Source organism: Trichomonas vaginalis, chromosome IV (assembly GCF_026262505.1).
Source record: "Trichomonas vaginalis G3 chromosome IV, whole genome shotgun sequence".
In the NCBI taxonomy this organism is placed as follows: Eukaryota; Parabasalia; order Trichomonadida; family Trichomonadidae; genus Trichomonas; species Trichomonas vaginalis.
Window position 1 is genome coordinate 19,829,081 of NC_067206.1, and position 26,754 is coordinate 19,855,834.

At 33.4% G+C, this 26,754-nt stretch overlaps 3 protein-coding genes and 1 pseudogene across 4 annotated transcripts, besides 3 other annotated features; all 4 read right to left on the reverse strand.

Annotated features, from left to right (window-relative positions):
- Positions 1-3,670: part of a mobile genetic element that runs on past the window's edge.
- TVAGG3_0131060 lies at positions 24-1,412 on the reverse strand (annotated as a pseudogene). Its single transcript has one exon. A coding segment is annotated over exon 1 (1,389 nt).
- An 8,047-nt stretch (positions 3,671-11,717) lies between the features above and the next one.
- Positions 11,718-12,411: a mobile genetic element.
- A 4,291-nt stretch (positions 12,412-16,702) lies between these two features.
- TVAGG3_0131090 (ribosomal protein family) lies at positions 16,703-17,306 on the reverse strand (the record flags this gene model as incomplete). Its single annotated transcript, XM_001320493.2, has 1 exon — positions 16,740-17,300. The coding sequence occupies one exon, from the start codon at positions 17,298-17,300 to the stop codon at positions 16,740-16,742; it is 561 nt and encodes a 186-aa protein (XP_001320528.1).
- Positions 17,307-19,063: 1,757 nt separating this feature from the next.
- Positions 19,064-20,311, reverse strand: TVAGG3_0131100 (Clan SC, family S33, methylesterase-like serine peptidase; the record flags this gene model as incomplete). The annotated part of the gene is made up of 1 exon (XM_001320492.1): positions 19,462-20,310. One exon carries the CDS (start codon positions 20,308-20,310, stop codon positions 19,462-19,464), a length of 849 nt encoding a protein of 282 aa, XP_001320527.1.
- Positions 20,312-21,475: 1,164 nt separating this feature from the next.
- TVAGG3_0131110 (protein ubiquitination) lies at positions 21,476-22,668 on the reverse strand (the record flags this gene model as incomplete). Its single annotated transcript, XM_001320491.2, has 1 exon — positions 21,641-22,660. The coding sequence occupies one exon, from the start codon at positions 22,658-22,660 to the stop codon at positions 21,641-21,643; it is 1,020 nt and encodes a 339-aa protein (XP_001320526.1).
- Positions 22,669-23,253: 585 nt separating this feature from the next.
- Positions 23,254-23,298: a mobile genetic element.
- Between the last annotated feature and the right edge of the window lie 3,456 nt (positions 23,299-26,754).

Below are 26,754 nucleotides of genomic sequence, written 5' to 3' on the forward strand. Positions count from 1 at the left end.
ATTGGTTGTGTGTTGATGCTAACTGAGTTAATTTCTCTGTTTCTGGTCAACTGGTAGATTGTTTGATTTCATGTAATTATACATAAAACTACCAATTGTTTTTTCATCTGTGATAATATCTAAGTTTCTTATTATCGGTAAAAAGTTTATGTAATCATTAATGTATTTTTCATCAATGTGACCCTTTACTTCAGCCACGAATAAAGTATTTTTCTTCTTAATTATTCCCAGTGCTTTTGCTTTCTTTGTTGCTGTATCACAAATGATAACACCATTCAATCTTCCCGGCATATACATTTTATGGTCAGTATATTGAATGAAATCATGAGGATTAGATGAAAATGATGAAGGATATAATGAATTAAAATCAACACCAACGAAATGAGTCATAATGTTGGTGGTGTCCTCATTTGATACAGTTTTAGTTTCTGGATTATATGAAAGTTTATTAATGTGCGTGATTCCTTTAAGATTTACTCTATGTTGAACATTTGATAGACCACCAGTAATTCCATTACGGAGAATGTGATAAGCTTCAACTGAATCTAAAGTCATTGGTAAATTATTTTTTAATGCATAATTTCTTAAATTGATTCTTAAACGTTGAACATCTTCATCTTTATTTGATTTTACGACATTGCAATAACAACACATTAACTGACAATTTTCTTTGGTATGTGGTTTTTCATTATCGATTCTATCCAATGTTGGTTTATTTGCATATGTAAACGCTTTACCACACATTTTGCATTTAGATGAAAGGATTAAATCGTGATAGTATTGAAAATCATCCATTGAAACATTATTTTTAGTATCCCTTTCTGCTTTTTCATCTTGTTTCTTATATGATTCAATTTTATATTTCCAATACTTTTTCGTTAATTCAAAACTTGATTCTATCTCTTCCTCAGGATATTTTTCATTAGGATTAAAGTCTTTATATGCTAAAGCGTAACGAATCATTGAAGCATTCGATGATAAAGAAAGATTATGAAGCATGTCAATTTTATAAACAAATGTTTCTTCAATAATTTTATCGATTGGGTCAATCATAATTTCAACATCTTTATTGCAATAATGAATAAAATATTCTAATCTATTCTTAAAATTTTTAGCATCATTGAGATATATTTGATAATCACTATCTGATATAGTTTCTTGAGTTAATGCTGAATAAAATGAATCTTCGTGAATGGTTCCACTTTATATAATTCTTCTTCGTAATTTTCCCATGTGATGAATTGATAAGGGAAAAAGGATTTAACACGTGATTTATTGTTTCCGAAATCTTGAGTGAATTGGTCTAATGTCCCACCCGCTATATAATTTCTGATGTCAATAAATCTTAATTCATATGGAACGTTTGTTTTCTTTACAATGATTTGCTTAAATTGTGAAGATGAACCCAGCATTGATTTTATTTTCCATTTTGCAGTGTTTAAATCACGAAGAATTAAATTTAAATCAAACTTTCCCGAATTAAAACCTATGATATTCACTTTATTGAATTCCTCATCTAGAAGTTCTTTAAATGCTTCCTTCTGTTTTTCATTTAATGTTTGTGGCTTCAATAATTCATTGTATTGACTCATATTTGATTTAGCAACTAATGAACAGGTTGAAAATAAAAACTCAATCCAATCAGAAATAAAAGAATCACTCGAAGTTAAGCAAAAATTCCTCGTATACGTTTTATCATTTAATTTAACCGTTGATGATACCATGAATGGTTTTAAGAAAGCGTTCAAAGTTGCACACTCAGAAAGTTGTAATTCTTCTTTAGTCTCTAATGTTTCAAAGTCAAAAGTAATATAATATCTTGTCGGTTTATAATATTTCTGCAAATTGTGAGCTAATAACCACTGATATATCTTCTGTTTCGTAATATGTGGTGCATATGGTTGCTGTGTCTTTTGCAATTGAACGTCTTGAATTAATCTTCCATTATTTTCTTTACATTTCTCACAATGCTTTAAAAATCTTCTTTGGTTTTTCCTTTCTGGATCATCACGGATAGAATAAACTTCTTCTTTACAATATGGACAAACTTTATAGCCGGTGAGTGCTTCAACGTCTGTTATTCTGTCAGCGTGAAGTTTTCCACATGGACTCTGTGTTAATAAAATATTTACTGTTTCAAATTCTGGATCTATCATTATTGATTCCACTAATGGAAAGTCTACCTTATTTATGTCCACGTCTTCTGGTTGAGGATCACAATAATAGAAATCAATATTAACATTTAACATTCTCGCTAATCTCTCACTTTCTGATGAAATGTCAAACCCTTCATATGCATCTATGGCTTCATTTAAATAGCTTCTACGAGTTTTAGGATTAACACCATCAGGAATGTTATAGAAGCGTTTAAATAACCTTCTACCTTCTGCTCTAATTTGATTATCATTCATTTTAGCTGTTCCGTTTTTGTTCATTTATGTAAGAATAAAATATCAAAAAATAAATAAAAATAAACTTTATTTTTTAAAGCCCATAAAATGAATTAAGAACACATAAATTTTTATCATCGCGACGTGACGAATACATTTTAATTTACTCAAGAATGTGTACCCTGATACATTAAATCTAATTCCTGTCTTATTTAATTTCACAACTTTGAAAAGGAATATATGAATAGCTATAAAATGATGAGATGTTTTATGGGTTGCTTCCATTTTTTCTGAAATAAATGAATAAATATAATGTTTATAAGTTTTCATATCTTTTATGTTCTTAATAACGAATGGTATAGACCTTTCCACTTCATCTTCCTTCGGTGCTGTTCTTTCATATGAAACATTATTGGTATCTTCAATAATGAAACCGCAATCACAAAAATTTTATAGGTTCCAATGGTTTCTTTTGATATTTTATCTAATAAATCAAAAACTTTATCAACACCTGTGCATTTATTTAAATAATAATTTGTGTAAATATCATGATCTTCTTTCTTAATCGTATTAGTTGCATATGTCACGTTTTTAAGAGCTTTTTTGAATTTTTCGGAATCTAAAGGTGGTGAAAGTAGGATACAAGGGTATTCTTCATTATCAATAAATTGTAACTTATGTTTACGAATAAATTTAGTACCTTCTTCCGAAAGTGTTTCGTCTATTTCACCATCTAATAAATTTTGTGTTGATTCTGAGACATAATTTTTATATCTTTCTTCATGAGATTTCTGAACTTCTGATTCTGAAGCTGGGATATTCATTAAACCCTCTACTTCATTTTCATTATATTTTTCAACTTCTCTTAATTCCTTAATTTTTTCATCTATTTCATCTCTTATTTTTTCCAGTCTTTCAATTTCATCATATTCATCATCTTTAATCCGTTCTTCATAATATTCAGGGAAAACATCAGGTTCTTTAGGTTTTTCTTCTTTTTTAGATGTGGGATATAAGAAATTTATAACATCATCTTTATTCATTTTTCCATCATAACCAAACTCATTTAAAAACTCCGCGAATTTTTGACAATTTCTTAAATAATATTTATCAACTTCATAACCCGCCTCCTTTAATATATTCTTTATTTCCTCATTTGTGAATCCTAATTTTTTAACGTCGTTAGTTTTGACGCTCATTTCATACGAATTAAAAAAAATAAAATAATAAACATAACTAAGTTTTAATTTTTCGTAAGAAGTTTATTTCTAATTTCTTTTACTCGTTTATGAGGTCTTTGATTATGACTTCATTGATTCCATTCAGGATTTAAACAATGTTTAATTAATCGCGGAATATCTGACATCATCTATATATATAGCTTCTTTTATAAAAGATAAAAAATAAATTATTTTAAAATTAATGTTTATTTTTTAATGATTTACATTTGGGCTGAGTGTAAATGTCTTACAATTTTGAAATTTTTTTAAATCTTGATTTGCCCTACTTTTCCAACATTTAGAAAACATGCATGACCCCCTACCCAGGGTCCAAAAATTGGTATTTTCTGCGCTCAGGCAACATGAGTTTTTGGGCCACCAAATGAATAGCTCAAATAGTTTCCTCATATAGAGACATGCTTATGCTTAGAGTTTGAAGGGAATCTAAAGTGATTTTTTTCTGCATTTCGAAATCTAATGCAATCTTAAAATCATGATTAAACTGCGAATCTGGGCGCAATTTTTTAATATGTTAATATATGAAGGTACTCCTACTACTGCGAATGCTTCAAATGAAAATTCAAGAAATCAGATTAATTTGATCACATTAGTATAGTAGTGGTCAATCCAAAAACTCATATGTTGATATATAACCTATAGAGATGATAATTATCGACTCTTCATTGAAATGCATAAGATTTAATAATCTCATAAATATTCTTTTTAATTTTCAGTATTTCGTGTGCATTTAGATTGCATATACCTGTATATGATATTTCTAGAATGTTTTGGTTAGATATTAAGTTTTTTAGATTAATATTTTAACATTTTGATAAAACAAGCAATTGTTCCATTTTGGAATCGCGATTGAACTCTAGTTTGACTAATATGATGTTGTATGATCAAATAAATTCTAACTTCATGAGATAAATTTTGAAATTAGAAAATGCGATATCTGACTCAAATATTTATCTGAGCACATTTAACATTCAATTATAAACTAAAGTAATATACAGCAGATTCGATTTGGCTTATATTTTAAATATTCAACAAATAATCTTATAAAATTGTGCTATTCACGTTTCTCAAAGATGAATTAAGCATTTACAACTTGTGCATTGATGGAATTAGATATGGATTCTAATGTTAATCGATATTTTGTAAATTGATATATATTTTATCATGGTTTGACATTTGATCGTGTTGAAACCGGAATTGCAATATGCATCATCTATATATATAATTGTCAAAATATGAGCTATAGATTTTTAAATTATGCTCCTGATTATGAGTGACTTATATGATTATATTGAATTGAGTAGTAAGAATCATAAATATTAGAATATTACGATAATGTATTATAACCTTATAGAAGCTTAAGGCTAAAAATGATGATGAAAATGTAGCTCAAATTTAAGTCTAAAATTTTGAAAAAATTAAGTGCTTATGATAGTATGACGATATTGGTGTTTGAATGTAAGAAATTAGAGATGTATTAGAAGCATTATGAGAAAATAATAAGATATAAAAACAAATTTTATGAAATAATTTAAGTTATAAGAGGTGTTAACATTGGTAATGTGTGAATAAGATAGTAGAATTGTATTGGATCTTTGATTAGTATTTTATAACAATTTATTAATGTAGATGTGATTAGAATGTTGGATTTCAAAGGAGAAAGCGGATTGTTCACTCTTGTTGGTCTGCATGTGTCATTCCGGGAGACATTGCCTGTGCATGTCTCCCAGAATGGCATACTGTTCCGCATTCATAACTTGAATGCGGAACTTTGACCGACAAGAGTGCATTGTGCACTCTTGTTGGTCTGCATGTGTCATTCCGGGAGACATTGCCTGTGCATGTCTCCCAGAATGGCATACTGTTCCGCATTCATAACTTGAATGCGGAACTTTGACCGACAAGAGTGCATTGTGCACTCTTGTTGGTCTGCATGTGTCATTCCGGGAGACATTGCCTGTGCATGTCTCCCAGAATGGCATACTGTTCCGCATTCATAACTTGAATGCGGAACTTTGACCGACAAGAGTGCATTGTGCACTCTTGTTGGTCTGCATGTGTCATTCCGGGAGACATTGCCTGTGCATGTCTCCCAGAACGAGACAATTTATTGCAATCAGAATACGATTGCAAAACTTTGACCGACAAGAGTGTATTGTGCACTCTTGTTGGTCTGCATGTGTCATTCCGGGAGACATTGCCTGTGCATGTCTCCCAGAATGGCATACTGTTCCGCATTCATAACTTGAATGCGGAACTTTGACCGACAAGAGTGCATTGTGCACTCTTGTTGGTCTGCATGTGTCATTCCGGGAGACATTGCCTGTGCATGTCTCCCAGAACGAGACAATTTATTGCAATCAGAATACGATTGCAAAACTTTGACCGACAAGAGTGTATTGTGCACTCTTGTTGGTCTGCATGTGTCATTCCGGGAGACATTGCCTGTGCATGTCTCCCAGAATGGCATATGTTCCGCATTCATAACTTGAATGCGGAACTTTGACCGACAAGAGTGCATTGTGCACTCTTGTTGGTCTGCATGTGTCATTCCGGGAGACATTGCCTGTGCATGTCTCCCAGAACGAGACAATTTATTGCAATCAGAATACGATTGCAAAACTTTGACCGACAAGAGTGTATTGTGCACTCTTGTTGGTCTGCATGTGTCATTCCGGGAGACATTGCCTGTGCATGTCTCCCAGAATGGCATAGTGTTCCGCATTCATAACTTGAATGCGGAACTTTGACCGACAAGAGTGCATTGTGCACTCTTGTTGGTCTGCATGTGTCATTCCGGGAGACATTGCCTGTGCATGTCTCCCAGAATGGCATACTGTTCCGCATTCATAACTTGAATGCGGAACTTTGACCGACAAGAGTGCATTGTGCACTCTTGTTGGTCTGCATGTGTCATTCCGGGAGACATTGCCTGTGCATGTCTCCCAGAATGGCATACTGTTCCGCATTCATAACTTGAATGCGGAACTTTGACCGACAAGAGTGCATTGTGCACTCTTGTTGGTCTGCATGTGTCATTCCGGGAGACATTGCCTGTGCATGTCTCCCAGAATGGCATACTGTTCCGCATTCATAACTTGAATGCGGAACTTTGACCGACAAGAGTGCATTGTGCACTCTTGTTGGTCTGCATGTGTCATTCCGGGAGACATTGCCTGTGCATGTCTCCCAGAATGGCATACTGTTCCGCATTCATAACTTGAATGCGGAACTTTGACCGACAAGAGTGCATTGTGCACTCTTGTTGGTCTGCATGTGTCATTCCGGGAGACATTGCCTGTGCATGTCTCCCAGAACGAGACAATTTATTGCAATCAGAATACGATTGCAAAACTTTGACCGACAAGAGTGTATTGTGCACTCTTGTTGGTCTGCATGTGTCATTCCGGGAGACATTGCCTGTGCATGTCTCCCAGAATGGCATACTGTTCCGCATTCATAATACTTGATGCGGAACTTTGACCGACAAGAGTGCATTGTGCACTCTTGTTGGTCTGCATGTGTCATTCCGGGAGACATTGCCTGTGCATGTCTCCCAGAAGACAATTTATTGCAATCAGAATACGATTGCAAAACTTTGACCGACAAGAGTGTATTGTGCACTCTTGTTGGTCTGCATGTGTCATTCCGGGAGACATTGCCTGTGCATGTCTCCCAGAATGGCATAGTGTTCCGCATTCATAACTTGAATGCGGAACTTTGACCGACAAGAGTGCATTGTGCACTCTTGTTGGTCTGCATGTGTCATTCCGGGAGACATTGCCTGTGCATGTCTCCCAGAACGAGACAATTTACCGCAATCAGAATACGAATGCAAAACTTTGACCGACAAGAGTGTATTGTGCACTCTTGTTGGTCTGCATGTGTCATTCCGGGAGACATTGCCTGTGCATGTCTCCCAGAATGGCATACTGTTCCGCATTCATAACTTGAATGCGGAACTTTGACCGACAAGAGTGCATTGTGCACTCTTGTTGGTCTGCATGTGTCATTCCGGGAGACATTGCCTGTGCATGTCTCCCAGAATGAGACAATTTATTGCAATCAGAATACGATTGCAAAACTTTGACCGACAAGAGTGCATTGTGCACTCTTGTTGGTCTGCATGTGTCATTCCGGGAGACATTGCCTGTGCATGTCTCCCAGAATGGCATACTGTTCCGCATTCATAACTTGAATGCGGAACTTTGACCGACAAGAGTGCATTGTGCACTCTTGTTGGTCTGCATGTGTCATTCCGGGAGACATTGCCTGTGCATGTCTCCCAGAATGAGACAATTTATTGCAATCAGAATACGATTGCAAAACTTTGACCGACAAGAGTGCATTGTGCACTCTTGTTGGTCTGCATGTGTCATTCCGGGAGACATTGCCTGTGCATGTCTCCCAGAATGGCATACTGTTCCGCATTCATAACTTGAATGCGGAACTTTGACCGACAAGAGTGCATTGTGCACTCTTGTTGGTCTGCATGTGTCATTCCGGGAGACATTGCCTGTGCATGTCTCCCAGAACGAGACAATTTATTGCAATCAGAATACGATTGCAAAACTTTGACCGACAAGAGTGTATTGTGCACTCTTGTTGGTCTGCATGTGTCATTCCGGGAGACATTGCCTGTGCATGTCTCCCAGAATGGCATACTGTTCCGCATTCATAACTTGAATGCGGAACTTTGACCGACAAGAGTGCATTGTGCACTCTTGTTGGTCTGCATGTGTCATTCCGGGAGACATTGCCTGTGCATGTCTCCCAGAACGAGACAATTTATTGCAATCAGAATACGATTGCAAAACTTTGACCGACAAGAGTGTATTGTGCACTCTTGTTGGTCTGCATGTGTCATTCCGGGAGACATTGCCTGTGCATGTCTCCCAGAATGGCATACTGTTCCGCATTCATAACTTGAATGCGGAACTTTGACCGACAAGAGTGCATTGTGCACTCTTGTTGGTCTGCATGTGTCATTCCGGGAGACATTGCCTGTGCATGTCTCCCAGAATGGCATACTGTTCCGCATTCATAACTTGAATGCGGAACTTTGACCGACAAGAGTGCATTGTGCACTCTTGTTGGTCTGCATGTGTCATTCCGGGAGACATTGCCTGTGCATGTCTCCCAGAACGAGACAATTTATTGCAATCAGAATACGATTGCAAAACTTTGACCGACAAGAGTGTATTGTGCACTCTTGTTGGTCTGCATGTGTCATTCCGGGAGACATTGCCTGTGCATGTCTCCCAGAATGGCATACTGTTCCGCATTCATAACTTGAATGCGGAACTTTGACCGACAAGAGTGCATTGTGCACTCTTGTTGGTCTGCATGTGTCATTCCGGGAGACATTGCCTGTGCATGTCTCCCAGAATGGCATACTGTTCCGCATTCATAACTTGAATGCGGAACTTTGACCGACAAGAGTGCATTGTGCACTCTTGTTGGTCTGCATGTGTCATTCCGGGAGACATTGCCTGTGCATGTCTCCCAGAATGAGACAATTTATTGCAATCAGAATACGATTGCAAAACTTTGACCGACAAGAGTGCATTGTGCACTCTTGTTGGTCTGCATGTGTCATTCCGGGAGACATTGCCTGTGCATGTCTCCCAGAATGGCATACTGTTCCGCATTCATAACTTGAATGCGGAACTTTGACCGACAAGAGTGCATTGTGCACTCTTGTTGGTCTGCATGTGTCATTCCGGGAGACATTGCCTGTGCATGTCTCCCAGAACGAGACAATTTATTGCAATCAGAATACGATTGCAAAACTTTGACCGACAAGAGTGCATTGTGCACTCTTGTTGGTCTGCATGTGTCATTCCGGGAGACATTGCCTGTGCATGTCTCCCAGAATGGCATAGTGTTCCGCATTCATAACTTGAATGCGGAACTTTGACCGACAAGAGTGCATTGTGCACTCTTGTTGGTCTGCATGTGTCATTCCGGGAGACATTGCCTGTGCATGTCTCCCAGAATGGCATACTGTTCCGCATTCATAACTTGAATGCGGAACTTTGACCGACAAGAGTGCATTGTGCACTCTTGTTGGTCTGCATGTGTCATTCCGGGAGACATTGCCTGTGCATGTCTCCCAGAACGAGACAATTTATTGCAATCAGAATACGATTGCAAAACTTTGACCGACAAGAGTGCATTGTGCACTCTTGTTGGTCTGCATGTGTCATTCCGGGAGACATTGCCTGTGCATGTCTCCCAGAATGGCATACTGTTCCGCATTCATAACTTGAATGCGGAACTTTGACCGACAAGAGTGCATTGTGCACTCTTGTTGGTCTGCATGTGTCATTCCGGGAGACATTGCCTGTGCATGTCTCCCAGAACGAGACAATTTATTGCAATCAGAATACGATTGCAAAACTTTGACCGACAAGAGTGTATTGTGCACTCTTGTTGGTCTGCATGTGTCATTCCGGGAGACATTGCCTGTGCATGTCTCCCAGAATGGCATACTGTTCCGCATTCATAACTTGAATGCGGAACTTTGACCGACAAGAGTGCATTGTGCACTCTTGTTGGTCTGCATGTGTCATTCCGGGAGACATTGCCTGTGCATGTCTCCCAGAACGAGACAATTTATTGCAATCAGAATACGATTGCAAAACTTTGACCGACAAGAGTGCATTGTGCACTCTTGTTTGTCATCCACTATGATACTTAGAGAAAATACTTTACTTACATTATTTAAAATATTAATTTCCCTATTTAATATTTATTTATTATTTTTTGTGCTTTATATTCCCTATGGCATGTACTGAACTATTTTATAGACTCTACCGAGCTATCTCCACATATAAACATTTGACAATAACACATATATACTCTCTTCGTATTCTAGTCTCATGACATATTATTGCAAAAGCTATATTTATACAGCATACCTCATAAAGTCTCATTATATCCCTATCTAAGCGTTCAAAACCTATTTTCCCCACGTAATCTGATTCTTCAGGCTCCGCTGATTCGATTTCTGCTGTCAGATCGTGAAAATATGAATCACATAACAAGATTAACACAAATCCAAAATAATAATGTTTTCTTCAAATTGACTCTTCCACGATATTCATATATTTGTTATTAATTCCGTTTTCCCTTACAAATGTATTTAATTTTCTGAATAATACGTATTATAAAATGAATATCTCAAAAACTAAATTAAAAAATTAATACTGGGTAATAACTAGATATATTGTGACTTTTTGAATTCACACACTTTTGGAAAAAATTGAATTTTTCTAAAATGATGTTGTTTTTTTACGGAAAATATCAAGTTGGGTAACATGTGTTAATCTTGTTATGTGATTCATATTTTCACGATCTGACAGCAGAAATCGAATCAGCGGAGCCTGAAGAATCAGATTACGTGGGGAAAATAGGTTTTGAACGCTTAGATAGGGATATAATGAGACTTTATGAGGTATGCTGTATAAATATAGCTTTTGCAATAATATGTCATGAGACTAGAATACGAAGAGAGTATATATGTGTTATTGTCAAATGTTTATATGTGGAGATAGCTCGGTAGAGTCTATAAAATAGTTCAGTACATGCCATAGGGAATATAAAGCACAAAAAAATAATAAATAAATATTAAATAGGGAAATTAATATTTTAAATAATGTAAGTAAAGTATTTTCTCTAAAGTATCAGTGGATGACAAACAAGAGTGCACAATGCACTCTTGTCGGTCAAAGTTTTGCAATCGTATTCTGATTGCAATAAATTGTCTCGTTCTGGGAGACATGCACAGGCAATGTCTCCCGGAATGACACATGCAGACCAACAAGAGTGCACAATGCACTCTTGTCGGTCAAAGTTCCGCATTCAAGTTATGAATGCGGAACAGTATGCCATTCTGGGAGACATGCACAGGCAATGTCTCCCGGAATGACACATGCAGACCAACAAGAGTGCACAATGCACTCTTGTCGGTCAAAGTTCCGCATTCAAGTTATGAATGCGGAACAGTATGCCATTCTGGGAGACATGCACAGGCAATGTCTCCCGGAATGAGACACTGCGACCGTCAGGAGTGCATATTATCATCAAAAATTCAAAAAAAAAACATTTTTCTTTTTTCTTTGGCGAAAAATGTACTTATTTTTTTCGAAATTTTCGAAATATGATTTTTTCGGGAGACTTTTTCAAAATTTTAATATGATAAATATGAGTTATTTTATGTTCTCTATTTGAGAGTCTGCTTATTTTTGAGTATTGAGCAAGATTGAAAAATGAGAATATTTAGGAACATAATAAATCGATTTATCTCGTCATGTAGTTCATATTTTCGCGTTCTGAGAGCGGAAAACGCATTTTTTGAATGCGTAGATTCCGAATCACACGGAAAAAATAGGTTTTAATAAGAAAAATAGACAATTTATGAAGTAACAAAGCACATAGTATTATAAAAAAGAAAAACATTTTTCTCATATGAAAGAAAATATAACGTATTTTTTACAGAGCGTAGGTATATATCGAGCCAATTCACACCATAAATTCTTTTCTCGTTCTCGGGCCTATAAACAACCTGAGGTGCACAACAATATTAACTTATACTGCTGTTATCTGGATTTGAATCCTCAATTGAGAGAATTCCAGATAACTTCAGTATAAACAAACCATATACATGTTTCCTCCTTGCTTCTAGGCCAAGCATAACAAGTACATTACCTTAGAGCAAATCTCATTCGGAGTTTCTCATTTAATGAGAGACTCCGAATGAAATTTGCCTATTTGATTAATATCGTGCTTTATGAGATGCAAATTCTGATGATAAATATTGATCTAGAGCTTATATAAGATGCGAAGAAACTTCAAAAAAAGCTAACCGGTAAAGACAGCAACTTGCAACACCAAGTTGCTCACGTAGTGATTACAAGCATATCTGCAAGGCAAAGTCCTCAGGATGCAGAACTTTGCCTGCAATCAGAAAAGAGATTGCAGCAGAGTAACCGGTAAAGACAGCAACTTGCAACACCAAGTTGCTCACGTAGTGATTACAAGCATATCTGCAAGGCAAAGTCCTCAGGATGCAGAACTCTGCCTGCAATCAGAAAAGAGATTGCAGCAGAGTAACCGGTAAAGACAGCAACTTGCAAAGTCAAGCAGTTTCTGAGATTTTGATTTATAAATCATAAACCTTCATGCTTGATGATTTTGTAGAATTGTTAACTCATGTCATCAGTTAATGCTCACCTAAGGGAGGTGTTTTGCGGGAGCTGGGGGTATCTTGGTGAGTACTCAGGAGGCCAAGAAGGGCACCCCAACCGACATTTTGCTGATGGATTGAGTTCGCAACCATTTTTATAACCGTAAAAACCGTCGGGACAAAACAACTTGAATAATTGAATTTTTTAATGATAATGATTGTGAAATAACATGTAACTATAATTTAAGAATGCCATATTTTTGTTAAAAAAAATTTCGAAAAGTGAGAGATTTTCCGTTCTAATAAATATATTTGATAACCGGGGCGTCCCCCGGAATCAAATAAATTATCATATCGAGAATCGGAGATCCTTGCAGTTTCGATTTTTTCGAAAAGTGAGAGATTTTCCGTTCTAATAAATATATTTGATAACCGGGGCGTCCTCCGGAATCAAATAAATTATCATATCGAGAATCGGAGATCCTTGCAGTTTCGATTTTTTCGAAAAGTGAGAGATTTTCCGTTCTAATAAATATATTTGATAACCGGGGCGTCCCCCGGAATCAAATAAATTATCATATCGAGAATCGGAGATCCTTGCAGTTTCGATTTTTTCGAAAAGTGAGAGATTTTCCGTTCTAATAAATATATTTGATAACCGGGGCGTCCCCCGGAATCAAATAAATTATCATATCGAGAATCGGAGATCCTTGCAGTTTCGATTTTTTCGAAAAGTGAGAGATTTTCCGTTCTAATAAATATATTTGATAACCGGGGTCCCCGGAATCAAATAAATTATCATATCGAGAATCGGAGATCCTTGCAGTTTCGATTTTTTCGAAAAGTGAGAGATTTTCCATTTTAATAAATATATTTGATAACCGGGGTGTCCCCGGAATCAAATAAATTAGCATTACTAACATTCCTTTTTTATTTAAAATTTTCAATTCTTAAAACAAAGTTTTACTTCTATTTAATTATTTGCCATGAAAGTATAGAACATTAAAAATTTATCCTACTACCTCCACCCTTATAATACCTTCAAAAAAATTATATCTCAATTTATTTTCTATCTTTATATTGATGTGCTTATTCAAAAACACTAAATCATAAGTCTTCAGTTCTCAAAATACTCTCAAATTATCTCATTGCGCATATTTTGAAATTTGATAATTTTAAATTGTTAAAAAATTCATTAATCACAGTAAAATATCTATATACAACAATTAACTAACGATTTCACATCTTGAACATTCGCATTTATTTAATATATTTGAATATCATTTACATCTTATTGAATTAGATCATAAATCACAGTTCCTTAATATACTATCTAGCTAATCATTATTGTTGCACAACTTACATTTGATTAAACACACGTGTATAATTCTGTACAACTCATATCTCTATCAATACTTTATTTATAATCAAAACAAAGGTTAAAATTGTATACCCTGTCACTGTAGAGTATTCTCCCAACTTTAAAGTGAAAATCAAAATTTGATATTTTAGTAATTTCATGTGAGATCGTTATTTTATAGGAAAACATACTGAAAATGTTTATAAGATGTTTCTCTATCATATGCCAAAATATCATGGCTTAAATGCTCTCCTAAGTGTCTATAACTGAATTTTAGGGCAATAACCTTATTCTAAATGTTGGGAAAGTAGGGCTGAGTGTAAATGTCTTACAATTTTGAAAATTTTTTAAATCTTGATTTATTCAAAAACGTAAGAATAAAAACCGTAAGAATCATACATTTTTTACTTCATATGTTAAAAAAATGATACAAAATCGTTCAATATTGTAAGAATTCTTACGTTTACAAAAAAAGTCACTAAACCCTTCCACATATACTACTTTGCATATGATTTGAATGGTTTTCATCATTTTCACGAATGTTAGCTGTAAAATGGTAGCTAATAATCTAAAGCATAGAAATTTCACGGATTCAAATAAAAATTCCGCATAATTGAAATTTTGAATTAAAAAATGTCAATTTTTATGAAAATGAAATTCAATCACAATTTACAGATAACAAAACCAAATCGCATTTCAAATATAAAGAATTTACACTCTGATCAAGCTCCAAATGATGTTTGGGAACTCTTTTACGAAAATTCTCCAAAATCCGTTGTTATTTCAGGTAATAATGCTAGGATAATGTCAAGAGAAAATGAATGTTTCTTATACAACTGTATATTCATTGATATTAAAACTAATTATAGTGCTATTTATTTTGATTATTGGAATAATAAGTTTCTTAGTTCTGATTGTTCATTTAATAACTGTAGCAGTAGAAAGTTTAGTGGATCAATCTACTTTAAATGTGAAAGTTCCATTATCCAATACCGAACATGTGGTTACAAATCAAAAACAAATGATGCTTGGGGACATCATTCATACATTTACTTAGCTCCGATATCAAATGAAAAAAATTATCTTTACGAAAGTTCTTTTTATGAATGCGGAAATTTAAAAAATTCTGCAACAAATTATCTTGCGTGTGGAAACATTGAAGTGAAAACAATTAATACAAGTTTCTGTAAAGCTAAGGAAGAATCAGGAATATCTCTAGCATCGCCTACAAGTCTATGTAACGTAACATATTCATCATTTTGTAACACAACATCGAAATATAGAATTTTAGAATTAAGTGGTGGTAACCATCATTTTATTTTTTGTAATGTTTTGAATAATGAACACAAAAAATCTTATTATGGAACATTAGATTCATTTTATTCAACTGTTCTTATTGAAAACTGTTCATTTCTTGGAAACAAAGGGCTAGGAGTAGAATTTCATCATGAATATTCTGGTTCAATTACAGTTAAAGATTCTTTCTGTGACTAGGCAGAAAAAACATATCAATCAGTTACAACAAATAATGTTCAAAATATATATTCTATTCACAAACTTTCTCACTTTTCATCATATATTTGTGAAGTTAATATTCAGAAAAATTTTGATTTTGATGCATTTCAATATTTCTCATTTAACAATAGACGAGTTCGTTAATTAATATCATTCAATTGCATATTCAAACATTATTGATATTATTCAATTGCATATTCAAACATTCTTGATATCATTCAATTGCGCATAAGCATTTACTTTTCCTGAATTTTTAAGGGTTCTGACCGACCACCTATCTCCTCTCAAAATTTTCAACTTTGGTGGCTCATATCTTGGCGAATACTGGGCTTCAGTCCAAGCACCTGGTACATCTTTCCTCCCTATAAGATACAGTATTTAAAAATACACCAAAGTGATGTCTTTATCGATGACCATTTTTTCACCTTGCTTTTTTTCAATTTTTTATCTCATTTGATATTTAATTCTAGTCTGAAATAGAGCTGATATTGGCAGAGTGAGGAGATTAATAATTTCATCAGACTATTTCAGAGGATTGAGTCTAAACTCAATCCTCTGAAATAGTCTGATGAAATTTACAAATTTTTGCATAATTTTTAAAAATGGAGCTTATATTGAAATAATGCAGAGATTACAAATTTTCATAGGCTTTGAACGCTTAGACTTTATGAGGTGTGTTGTATAAATGTAGTTATTGCTATTATATGTCATGAGATCAGAATACGAACTGCGTAAATATCAGTTTTTCTCACATGTTTATATGTGAGGATAGCCCAGTTGAGTCTGTAAAAGAGTACAGTACACGAAATTAGTAATTTAAAACACGAAACAAACAAAAAAAATATTAATTATTGAAGAATAAATTTTAGAGATAGTATCTCAAGGTTTTTGTCTCAATATAACACACTCTTGTCTTTTTTCTGACCAAAAAGAGAAGTTAGTATTGTTAAAATCAATACCATTTTTAAAAATCGAAAAATAAATTTCTAATATTTGTAAAATACGAAGGAAAAGCATGATGCCTTGAAATTTATATGATATTTATCTTAAGCGTGGTACCATCTCGATTTCCTGCGGCCACGAGCCATTTCGAACTTACGGCCGTGAGAAGCAACCTTTGGACGTGTCTTGGAGTTGTCATCACCTGGGGCAGCGCCGAAGTGCTTGTTAACAAGGCGGCGTGTGCGATCACCTTCAAGAAGGAGGCACTTGTCACCTGTTGGGCGGAGCTGAGCAAGCTGATCGAATGTGATGCATTCACCACCAGCAGCAAGGATGCGGGCGCGGGCGGTTTCTGTGAACTTAAGAGCGCAAACCTTCATCTTTGGAACTTCAAGGAGGCGTTCATCATTGGTGATCTTAGCAACAAGAACGGCGATTGTCTCAGTTTCCTTGCCGTTAAGAGCTGTAGCAAGGCGGCTAAGAGAGTATGGGCGCCTGTTTGTGCGGGAAATGCAAAGACGGTGGGCAATCTTGGCATTGAAGTCGTTGCCTGTACGACGAGCGAGAAATGCGTAAAGGTTGTGGAGCATCTTCATTTGGGCATCAGCTGTCTTTGGCTCTTGCCTCTGTTTACGGGGAACTCTGTGATCAAGGTCAACACCCATTTCAAAAGGGAGACCAAAACCGTTTTTTCGATACAAATTTTGGATGATATCTTGAAATAATTTTTTGAAATTACATGATAAATAGTCGAACCTATCAATGGAATTCATAATTATATAATTAAAATTGCAAATTTTCATCTAAATTTATGCGAAATTTTCGATTTTCTATGATTTCTCATTTCTAATTGATTTGCTGACCATCAATGTTTCGGCTCACGTGATTATCTCTCTTTTGTATATCACAATTGATTCAATTATAGCCAAAAATTTGACATACCATACATGAGTATGCATAACACAATTGATTGTGTATGTATATGAAGGAAACCTTCTGTGGGAAAGAGTTATATCCAGCTATATTTATCTTGCAAATGGTGTTACAAATATATCCAGCTAAGTTGATGAGTAACACACTGAGTTATGAATAATTCTTATCACTTAATTCCAATCTTATTCTCATAAAGTAATTCATATAACTTGAAAAATAGAAAAAATCTTTCCGAAGGATAGAATAGGGATGCGACGGTTTTACGCCATGACCGTTTAAAAATAGAATAATACGCCATTTTTGGGGCCGAATGGCGGCTACTTCGTACCCGCCATTCGGCCGAATAACAAAACAATACAAAATTATCGCCGTCCTTTTTTTTTCTTTCTTTCTTTTTTTTTCTCTCTCTCTCTTTCTTTTCTCTTTCCTCTTTTTACTCCTCTTTCTCTTTTCATCATTAAACGTAGAAAGATATATTAATATTATTTTAAAATTAAAAAAAAATAAAGAAAGTATAATAAGTAATTATTTAGTTATCGATATATATATGTAAAGTGATAATCTGAGGAGGAGTCTGAGGATTAGACCGAGAAGTAGTTTGAGGAGTTTGATGATAATCTGAGGAGTTTGAGGAGTAGTCTGAGGAGTTTGAGGATAATCTGAGCATAATCTGAGGAGGAGTCTGAGGATTAAACCGAGGAGTAGTTTGAGGATAATCTGAGGACTAGTCTGAGGATTAGACTGAGGAGTAGTTTGAGGATAATCTGAGGAGGAGTCTGCGGATAATCTGAGGAGTAGTTTCAGGAGTAGTCTGAGGACTAGTCTCAGGACTAGTCTGATGAGGAGGACTCTAAGGAGTAGTCTGAAGAGTAGTCTCAGGAGGAAGATCTGAGGAGTAGTCTGATGAGGAGGGGTCTAAGGAGTAGTCTGAGGATGATGAGTAATCTGATAAGGAGTAGTCTGAGGATGATCTGAGGATAACCTGATGACTAGTCTAGGAGTGGTCTAATAAAAATGTAAAATATTTTCAAAGAAAAAATTCTATGAATTTTATATTTTAATTTTTAGCATTATACTGAATAAAATAAACATAAATATCAAAATTTGAAATTGAACACGCCAAAAAATTGATAATCCACATTCAATATTTTGTAAGTGGCGTACTTTTTGAATACTCGCCATACGCCTTGGAGTTCTCAATTTTGAATTCGCCTTTATTTGGGCGACCTCAGAAAAATACGCCATTAAGAAAATATTGTATGAGATTTTAAATTTGAACACGCTCTACCTTAAGGAATTAAATTTATTAAGATATATTTATATATAATAAACGATTACTTAAAAAAAAGTATTTCATCGCTTATGTAAGTTTCAAAAAAATCACGAAAATAAAAAAATCAAGATTAAAATTTTATTTTTAATTTTTGAATTTCTCAAATGGCGAAATTTTTGGGCGAACATAAAAAATGTACGCCCGGTCAAATGGCGTGTTTAACGCATCCCTAGGATAGAAAATTAAATTTTAAAATTATAATGAATATAAGTAGAGTAACGAAAATCCTTATGTTTCTCTTATTCAATTCTTGATTTTCTATAATTTTTCCTTTCGAAAATAAAAATTTAGATTAAAATGAATATAAAAATTTTATATTTTTAAAGTCGATTTTGATCGGAAGATGATCAAAAGGGGACTGGAGGAAACTCACTATTTCTCTTATGGGGTTTCAGGGTATCAAATCTATGCGTTCTTTGAAAGCTAACTTGCGTTATCAAAGTAATTTTCAAAATTTTGTTTATCATTCTCTACTTTTAGCAAGCTTAAACTATGGAAAGAAACAGTTATAAATAGTTAATTTTTTTTATTACAAGAAAAAAACAGAATAATAAAAAATTTCATTTCAAAAATTGTTTGATTGCAGCAAGAGTAGCAGCAGGTTCTTCAAGGAATATGAGATGTCCACTATTTGGTATCAAAAGGAAAGATGAGTTTGGCACCCATTTGCTCCACCAAACTTGGCATTGTTCAACGTGGATAATTTTGTCTTTAGAGCCACACAAAACAAGGATCTGCTTGTTGATATCGACTAGGCCAGCAATGGCACGTTCTACTTGGCTCAAGTCAAAGCTGCCAATAGATTGAGTAATTTCGCTGCTTCTAGAAATACTGTGCTGTATAATATGAGGGGATATTGTATCGATAAGTTCTTTCTTGTTTGGACGCTCGCTGATTTGATTTTCAAGTGAAAATGGAACGTTTCTTCTGGCAGAAAACTTGAAAACAAGATTACCGAGGATTGGTATGGAAAGTGTTAATTGTTGGAGTGGTGTGATCGGTTCTCCGTTGCAATGGAATGGCGAACAAAGAACGATTTTGTTAACAATCTCATTTTTCGTAGCAGCAATCAATGCAGCTACTGCACATCCATATGAAAAGCCGACAAATGTGCATTTGTTGACAGATAAATGTTCGAGTAATGAAACAACAAGACTTCTATTAGATTCTAATGTATATTCATCATCTCTTTGAGCAGATGTGTGGCCCCTGCCCCAATAATCAACAACAATAACTGAATAACCACTTTCATAAAGTCCTAAAGCAAAGTTATGGTATAAACTTGCAGGGAATGAGAATCCTGGAAGAACACAAACACAGGATGATTCATTACTCGATCTGTACCAACGATAATGTATCTTACCTTTTGGTGAATTAAAGAAGAACTGGCTTTGTGAAGGGAATTCCATTTTTTGAAAAAAAATTTTTTTATCGATCGCTTGAATTTTATTAATATAGAGATTCTTCTTTCATATATACCAAGTTTAAAACATAGATTATTCAATTCTTTTATCAAAATGTCTGCATCTGGTTTCAAAATCTGATTTATTGAAAAATATTTGATATATGATCAATTTTCTATTACGGAATGAATCAAATTATCACATTGTATTTAAAGTCCTTGAAATTAAAGTAAAATAATTTTTGTAATTCAATTTTCCTTCTTTCAACATGATAGAATCCTATTGATCCTGTGCATATACATTTTTTTTCATATAGACAAAGGATGATTGCGTCCCCAAGTGGGGGACGTTGGGTGACAAAAATTGAGGAGCTTTGTTTGATGAAGTCAGAGTCTATTTGTAAAGTGTCAAAATAATTATTGATTAATGAAGTTCAAATATTATAATATATATAACACCTCGTTAATATTTAAAATACATTTATCTAATTTTTGATGAATTTTCTTGCATTTTCAGAGAATTGTTATTTAATTTTTCTTAAATTTTAGCCATATGAGCTTTATAATGGCATGATTTTGATTTTTATTAAAGGTAATATATTAATCAATAATAAAATAAGTTTAATGTTTGATTTTTTTTTGATTTTATTATTGATTCAATTTTGAAGGTCCCCATGGGGGATTTGGGAACAAAAAGTGACATTCTATGAAGAGTCGATGAAAGGCCAGGAAGGGGCTCTGTTGTTTCTATTCCAGAATTCAAACCCGATTTCCTGGTAATTTAATTTTTGAATCCGATGAAAAATTATATAGTAAATAGTAAATCTCAGCATACATTATTAAGATTTATAAAAACAATAGGGATGATCGCGAAAAGAATTTTACTCATAAAAATTATGGGTATTTCTAAAAAATCTAATGTTTTTCTAGAAAGAAAAGCTTTTCTAGAAATTAAACATTTTCTAGAAAATGTTGATATTTTCTAAAAAATGTAAATATTTTGCGAATACTAATAATTTATAGTTCAAGATGAACTTATAGAAAATGTTAAAGCTAGGAATATGTTGATTCCGCATAAAACATCAGCTAAGTATATGCAAAATATGTTTATAGAAAAAGTCAAATCATATATAGAAAATGTCATTAAATTATAAAAAATCTCTGATTTTTATAAAAGATGTTAACGTTTTTATAAAGAAGAGTTATTTTTTAGAAAAACACATAATTTTTACGTAGTAAATTCTTTTCGTGATCATCCTTAATATATAATTAATGCATTAATTATAATTATAAATTTCATTATATGAGCAGCTTATGTCATGATTAAGTGCTGTTTTTCAATCATTACTGTTTGCTTCTTTATCAGCTCCAAGTGAAGTAAGATATTTAACAACTTCAAGTTGACCATATCTTGATGCATAAATGAGTGGAGTCCATCCATTATTATCCTTTGCTTCTTTATCAGCTCCAACAGAGATAAGATATTGAACAACTTCAAGATGACCATATATTGATGCCCAAATGAGTGGAGTCCATCCAAAACTATTCTTTGCTTCTTTATCAGCTCCAACAGAGATAAGATATTTAACAACTTCAAGATGACCTTTTTCTGATGCATAAATGAGTGGAGTATCTCCATCTTTGTCTTTGATTTCTTTGTCACAGCCACATTCAATGAGAGATTTAACAAGTCTTAGATTTCCTTGGTAAGATGCTTCATGAAGTACATTTGTACCATAATAACCAGGATTTTGTATTTTCCAAAGTTCTTCTTCACATGCTTTTTGCATCATTTTTTGATTTCCTTTTTCTGAAATTTCTTCAAAGAATTTGCAGATTTGATCAAAATTTTTGGAATTTTTAAGTTCGGAAATTTTCGAAAGAAATTCTTTTGGTAAATCGTTTCCTTCTTTCTCTTTGAGTTGAGAGCGAAGAGTTTGCATTTCTTTCTCAACGTTTTCTTTTTCTTTTTGGATCTGATTTAAATCTGCTTGAAGTTTTTCGATTTTATTTGTTGTAATGGATTGATCCTTTTGTGATTGTTCTAAAAAGCCAATAATTCCTTCGAAGATTCGCATCTTCATGTACTTTTGAACTGATGTAAGTGTTGAAATGGCATCTTGCAAGTTGTTTATTGAAATATTTGCATTTCGAGTGCAGGTATACAATTTGGATGCTGAAATGACAGAATGAGATTGCACAAGAAGAGAATTGAAGTCATCAGGTGTTAAATTCGCGAATTTCATGATTGATTCGATATCTTCTACTTCGAATGTACTAAAGAGAGTATCCTCTTGAATATAATCTTTGATATGTGAGCCAATATATTCGTAGTTCAGAACAATTCCCCGACTCATAAATTTTGTAAAGTTAATAAAAACAAAAATAAATGATTGTAAGGAACAATAATATCAAATAATGTAATGAATTATGGAATAACATATCAACTTTGACTTAAATCCACATTTCGCTTGTTACATTATGGGAAATTTGAAGGGTTGGGGTAGGGTTGGCGTCACCGTGGCGTCACGATGTAAACTTCTCAATATTGAGTGGTTTACGTCGTGACCCCAGCGAATTTTAAATTTTTGAAAGGGCTTTTGCGTCACTAAAAACGATCGGAAATGAAGTAGAAAAAAATATCTTTTATTTCAATTCAGATAATAAGGAGATTTATAAAGTTATAAAATTGAGAGATATATTGAGAATCTCATATAAATTTTTGAATAAAAAAATATAATTTGGGAAATATAGTTTGAAATCAAATAATAGACATAAATAAATAAAATTACCTAAAATTGAGTTTTGAAGCAACTTTTGATGGATTAAACAAAAGTATCGATCTGAAAGAAAATATGAAGAGAAAAAAATATCTGAGGCTGGAATTACTCCTTATGAAGCATATAGTTAGAGAATATGCCTCGTAAGGAGCAATCCCTACTAGATATCTGGGAAACTTTGTTCAAATCTTAAGTTATTCAGACAAAGTTTCCCAGATATCTGGTAGAAACTGAAGCCTGCGAAGTGCTTATTCTAGATATGCGCCACGCAGGCTCCAGTTCCCAATTAAAATACTTAGCAACCTAGTCCAATAATGTTAATCTTATCCCTTCTGAAAAGTATTCTCAAAAGTCATAATTTTTCCTTTCTTGATATTTTTATTCCTATTGTGATTGTTTTTCTGACGGGTTTTTGAAAAATAATACCGTCATTTTTAAACAAATCAAATATAAAAGTGACACTTTTTAACATTGTTTCTCAAATAACGACTTTTGTTCTCATAACCAGGGTATGATATTTATGGTATAAGATTCTTTGTAGGTAATCTTGCAACTCTATGTTGTTTTCGAAAAAATGATGGGGGTAACAGGAATTGTGATTTAGAAAAATGTGTTGAACCCTATTTATATGTTTATTTAGTATAAGTTCTTGTTGTATATGAATATGGTAATGTGAATTGGTTTAAAAAAGATATATTCGCATGGGATGAGATTATCTAGATAAACAAAAATCAAAAATTTGTTGAGTGTCATTATTTAAATACACGGATATTATGTTTTGTAGACTATTTATAGAAAAATGAAGATTATGATCAAATATATCTTTAATTATGTGCCAATTCTTATTTCACTCGACTGGAGTTATCAAGGTGAGCTAGTTTAGAGTTTTCCCGATTTGCTAGAACAAATCTTGAGGTTCGATAAAAAATCTTTTTACCAGAATGAGATAATTCATTTTAAATGTATTTATTAAGATTGGAGAACATTCTCCTGATTAATGATACATAGTAATTGCTTAAAATTCAAGATAAAAAATAACCTTAAAACGCATTTTCATGGTTATTGATATTTACATTATTTATTTTGTTGTATTCGATTATTTATAAGTTTTTATTAAATGTGGTATTTGAGGATTGGGTAAAAACGAATACAAATGTGCATATTTTAAAAATGTTGTATAAATATTACTTTGTTAGAATTTTGAAGTATTGTATTTTGGAGGATATATTCTTTCCCCGAGGTTCCCCATTTTTTAACATATCTTATCGATTTATTTAAAAAATTTGGAAATCACATGTATCTTGTTAAGCTATTATTTAGCAATAATTAAAATTGGCATATCATAATTAAATAATTAAAATTAAAATTAATAAAAAATAATATGAAATAAAATTTGGAGATTTTTTTTATGATGTTATCATACAAAAGAAAATTGGTTTATGCTTGTATATATTGTACATATAAATATCTGCATATTTTAATTAATATCATTTAATTTCAATCTGATATTTTTAGAATTATATTTGAATTTTCGTTATTTTCGAGAGAAACAATGCTTCATGGGAGATATCAATATGCTAAAGATATTCATTTGGTATTTTCGAAAAGTATTTAGTAGCAATCTTATAGTATTAATTCAATTTATTACTAAAATATTTTTGGTATAATGGGATAGTATTGAAGATAAAAGGAATAGGTTCGAATCACAATAATCTTTTTTTTTAAAGTTTTGTTTACTTTTGCGAGCATCAATTTAAACAAAATTACTTTGATTAGAGTATAAAAAATATGCATTGAAACTAAAATGGTCGAGATGAACGGTTTGAAGCGGTTTAAAAAAAATGAGTCACATGCGAGATGCTACAGCTTGAAGCCTGTTTGGTTCCGTATCTTCGGCTCCTGAGTACTCACTAAGAACACCAAATTCCAGAAAAACACCTCCCTAGGTGAGCTTAAGCTGCCTGCATAGTTTGTCGATCGTTTGACAGACAAAGTGCTACAGTGCACTCTTGTCGGTCTGCATGTGCCATTCTAGTGGGCATTTGCCAGTGCAAATCTCCAAGAATGACACACTATTCCGCAATCAGAAACTTATTGCGGAACTTTGACCGACAAAGTGCTACAGTGCACTCTTGTCGGTCACAGTGTCTCTTTTCTGGGAGATATTGTCACTGCATGTCTCCCAGAATGACACAATCTTATGCAATCTTATTCTGATTGCAAAACTTTGACCGACAAGAGTGTATTATTTCGCATTTATCTCGTTATGTGATGCATATTTTCACGAACTGGCAGCAGAAATCGAATCACTTGTGCCAGAAGAATCAGATTACGTGGGGAAAATAGGTTTTGAACGCTTAGATAGCGATATAATGAGACTTTATGAGGTGTGGTTTATAAATCTAAGCTTTCTGCTAATATATAATGATATCAAAATATGAAGTGCGCATATATGCGTTTTTATCACAGGTTTATATGTGGACGTAGCGCAGAAAGTCGGTAAAGGAGTTTGGTAAACGAGAAAAGTTATTTAAAATATGTAAAAAAGAAAAAAGATGAAAATTATTAGAAAACTTATTTTTATAGTTAATATTGAGATAATAAGACTCATATGAACATTAACAGATGGATATGAGTATATTATGCATTTTTGCGGGTAAAAGTTTTGCAATCAGAATAAGATTGCATAAGATTGTGTCATTCTGGGAGACATGCAGAGGCAATGTCTCCCAGAATGACACATTGTGACCGACAAGAGTGCACAATACACGTAGCCGATGAAGTTACACTTTGTTATCTTTAACTTCTTGTTCATATATTCGTAGTTCAGAACAATTCCCCGACTCATAAATTTTGTAAAGTTAATAAAAACAAAAATAAATGATTGTAAGGAACAATAATATCAAATAATGTAATGAATTATGGAATAACATATCAACTTTGACTTAAATCCACATTTCGCTTGTTACATTATGGGAAATTTGAAGAAAATCAAAAGAAAAATCATGTACAAAATGATATAGAAAGAAATGCTGAAATCGATGATGATATTTTGCAGTTAGAAAAATGCATTTCGGCCATAAATAATATTTCAATTTCAGATATTGTTGACGAAAAACAGTTAGATTCACAATACAACGTAATAATACAAATATTATCACAAAATATTTCATTAGTTATCAATCAAAACATTGAAGATCCTCTTATATCATTCATAATTTACAATCAGAATTTGTGAATATTGTACAAGGAGCATCTGCATTACTTAGAGCATGCGCAAAAGACACTAATTGTAATCGTTTAATATTTATCCAAGATGATAATTTAAATGTAATCATTGGATTTCTCAAAGAAGGAAACAATTGTTTTGCGATTTCCAACATTTTTAGCGTAATCATTGAGCTTCTAAAAGACTAAGACACATCAGAGACAATTATTCAACAATAAATTTAGAAATTTTAAGGGAAATACTAAATAATACAATGAATAAGATCATTCTAGTAGTTTTATATCCAAATGGCAATGTTTTAATGCTTAAAATTCTTGGTATAAGACCAAAAACTATAATTTAGCAGATTTAATCAACTAATTCTTAACAATCCACATTAAATTTATTGATACTATTGCTGATCCAAATATTATTAAATTTTTTTGCTGTATTTAATATGTTC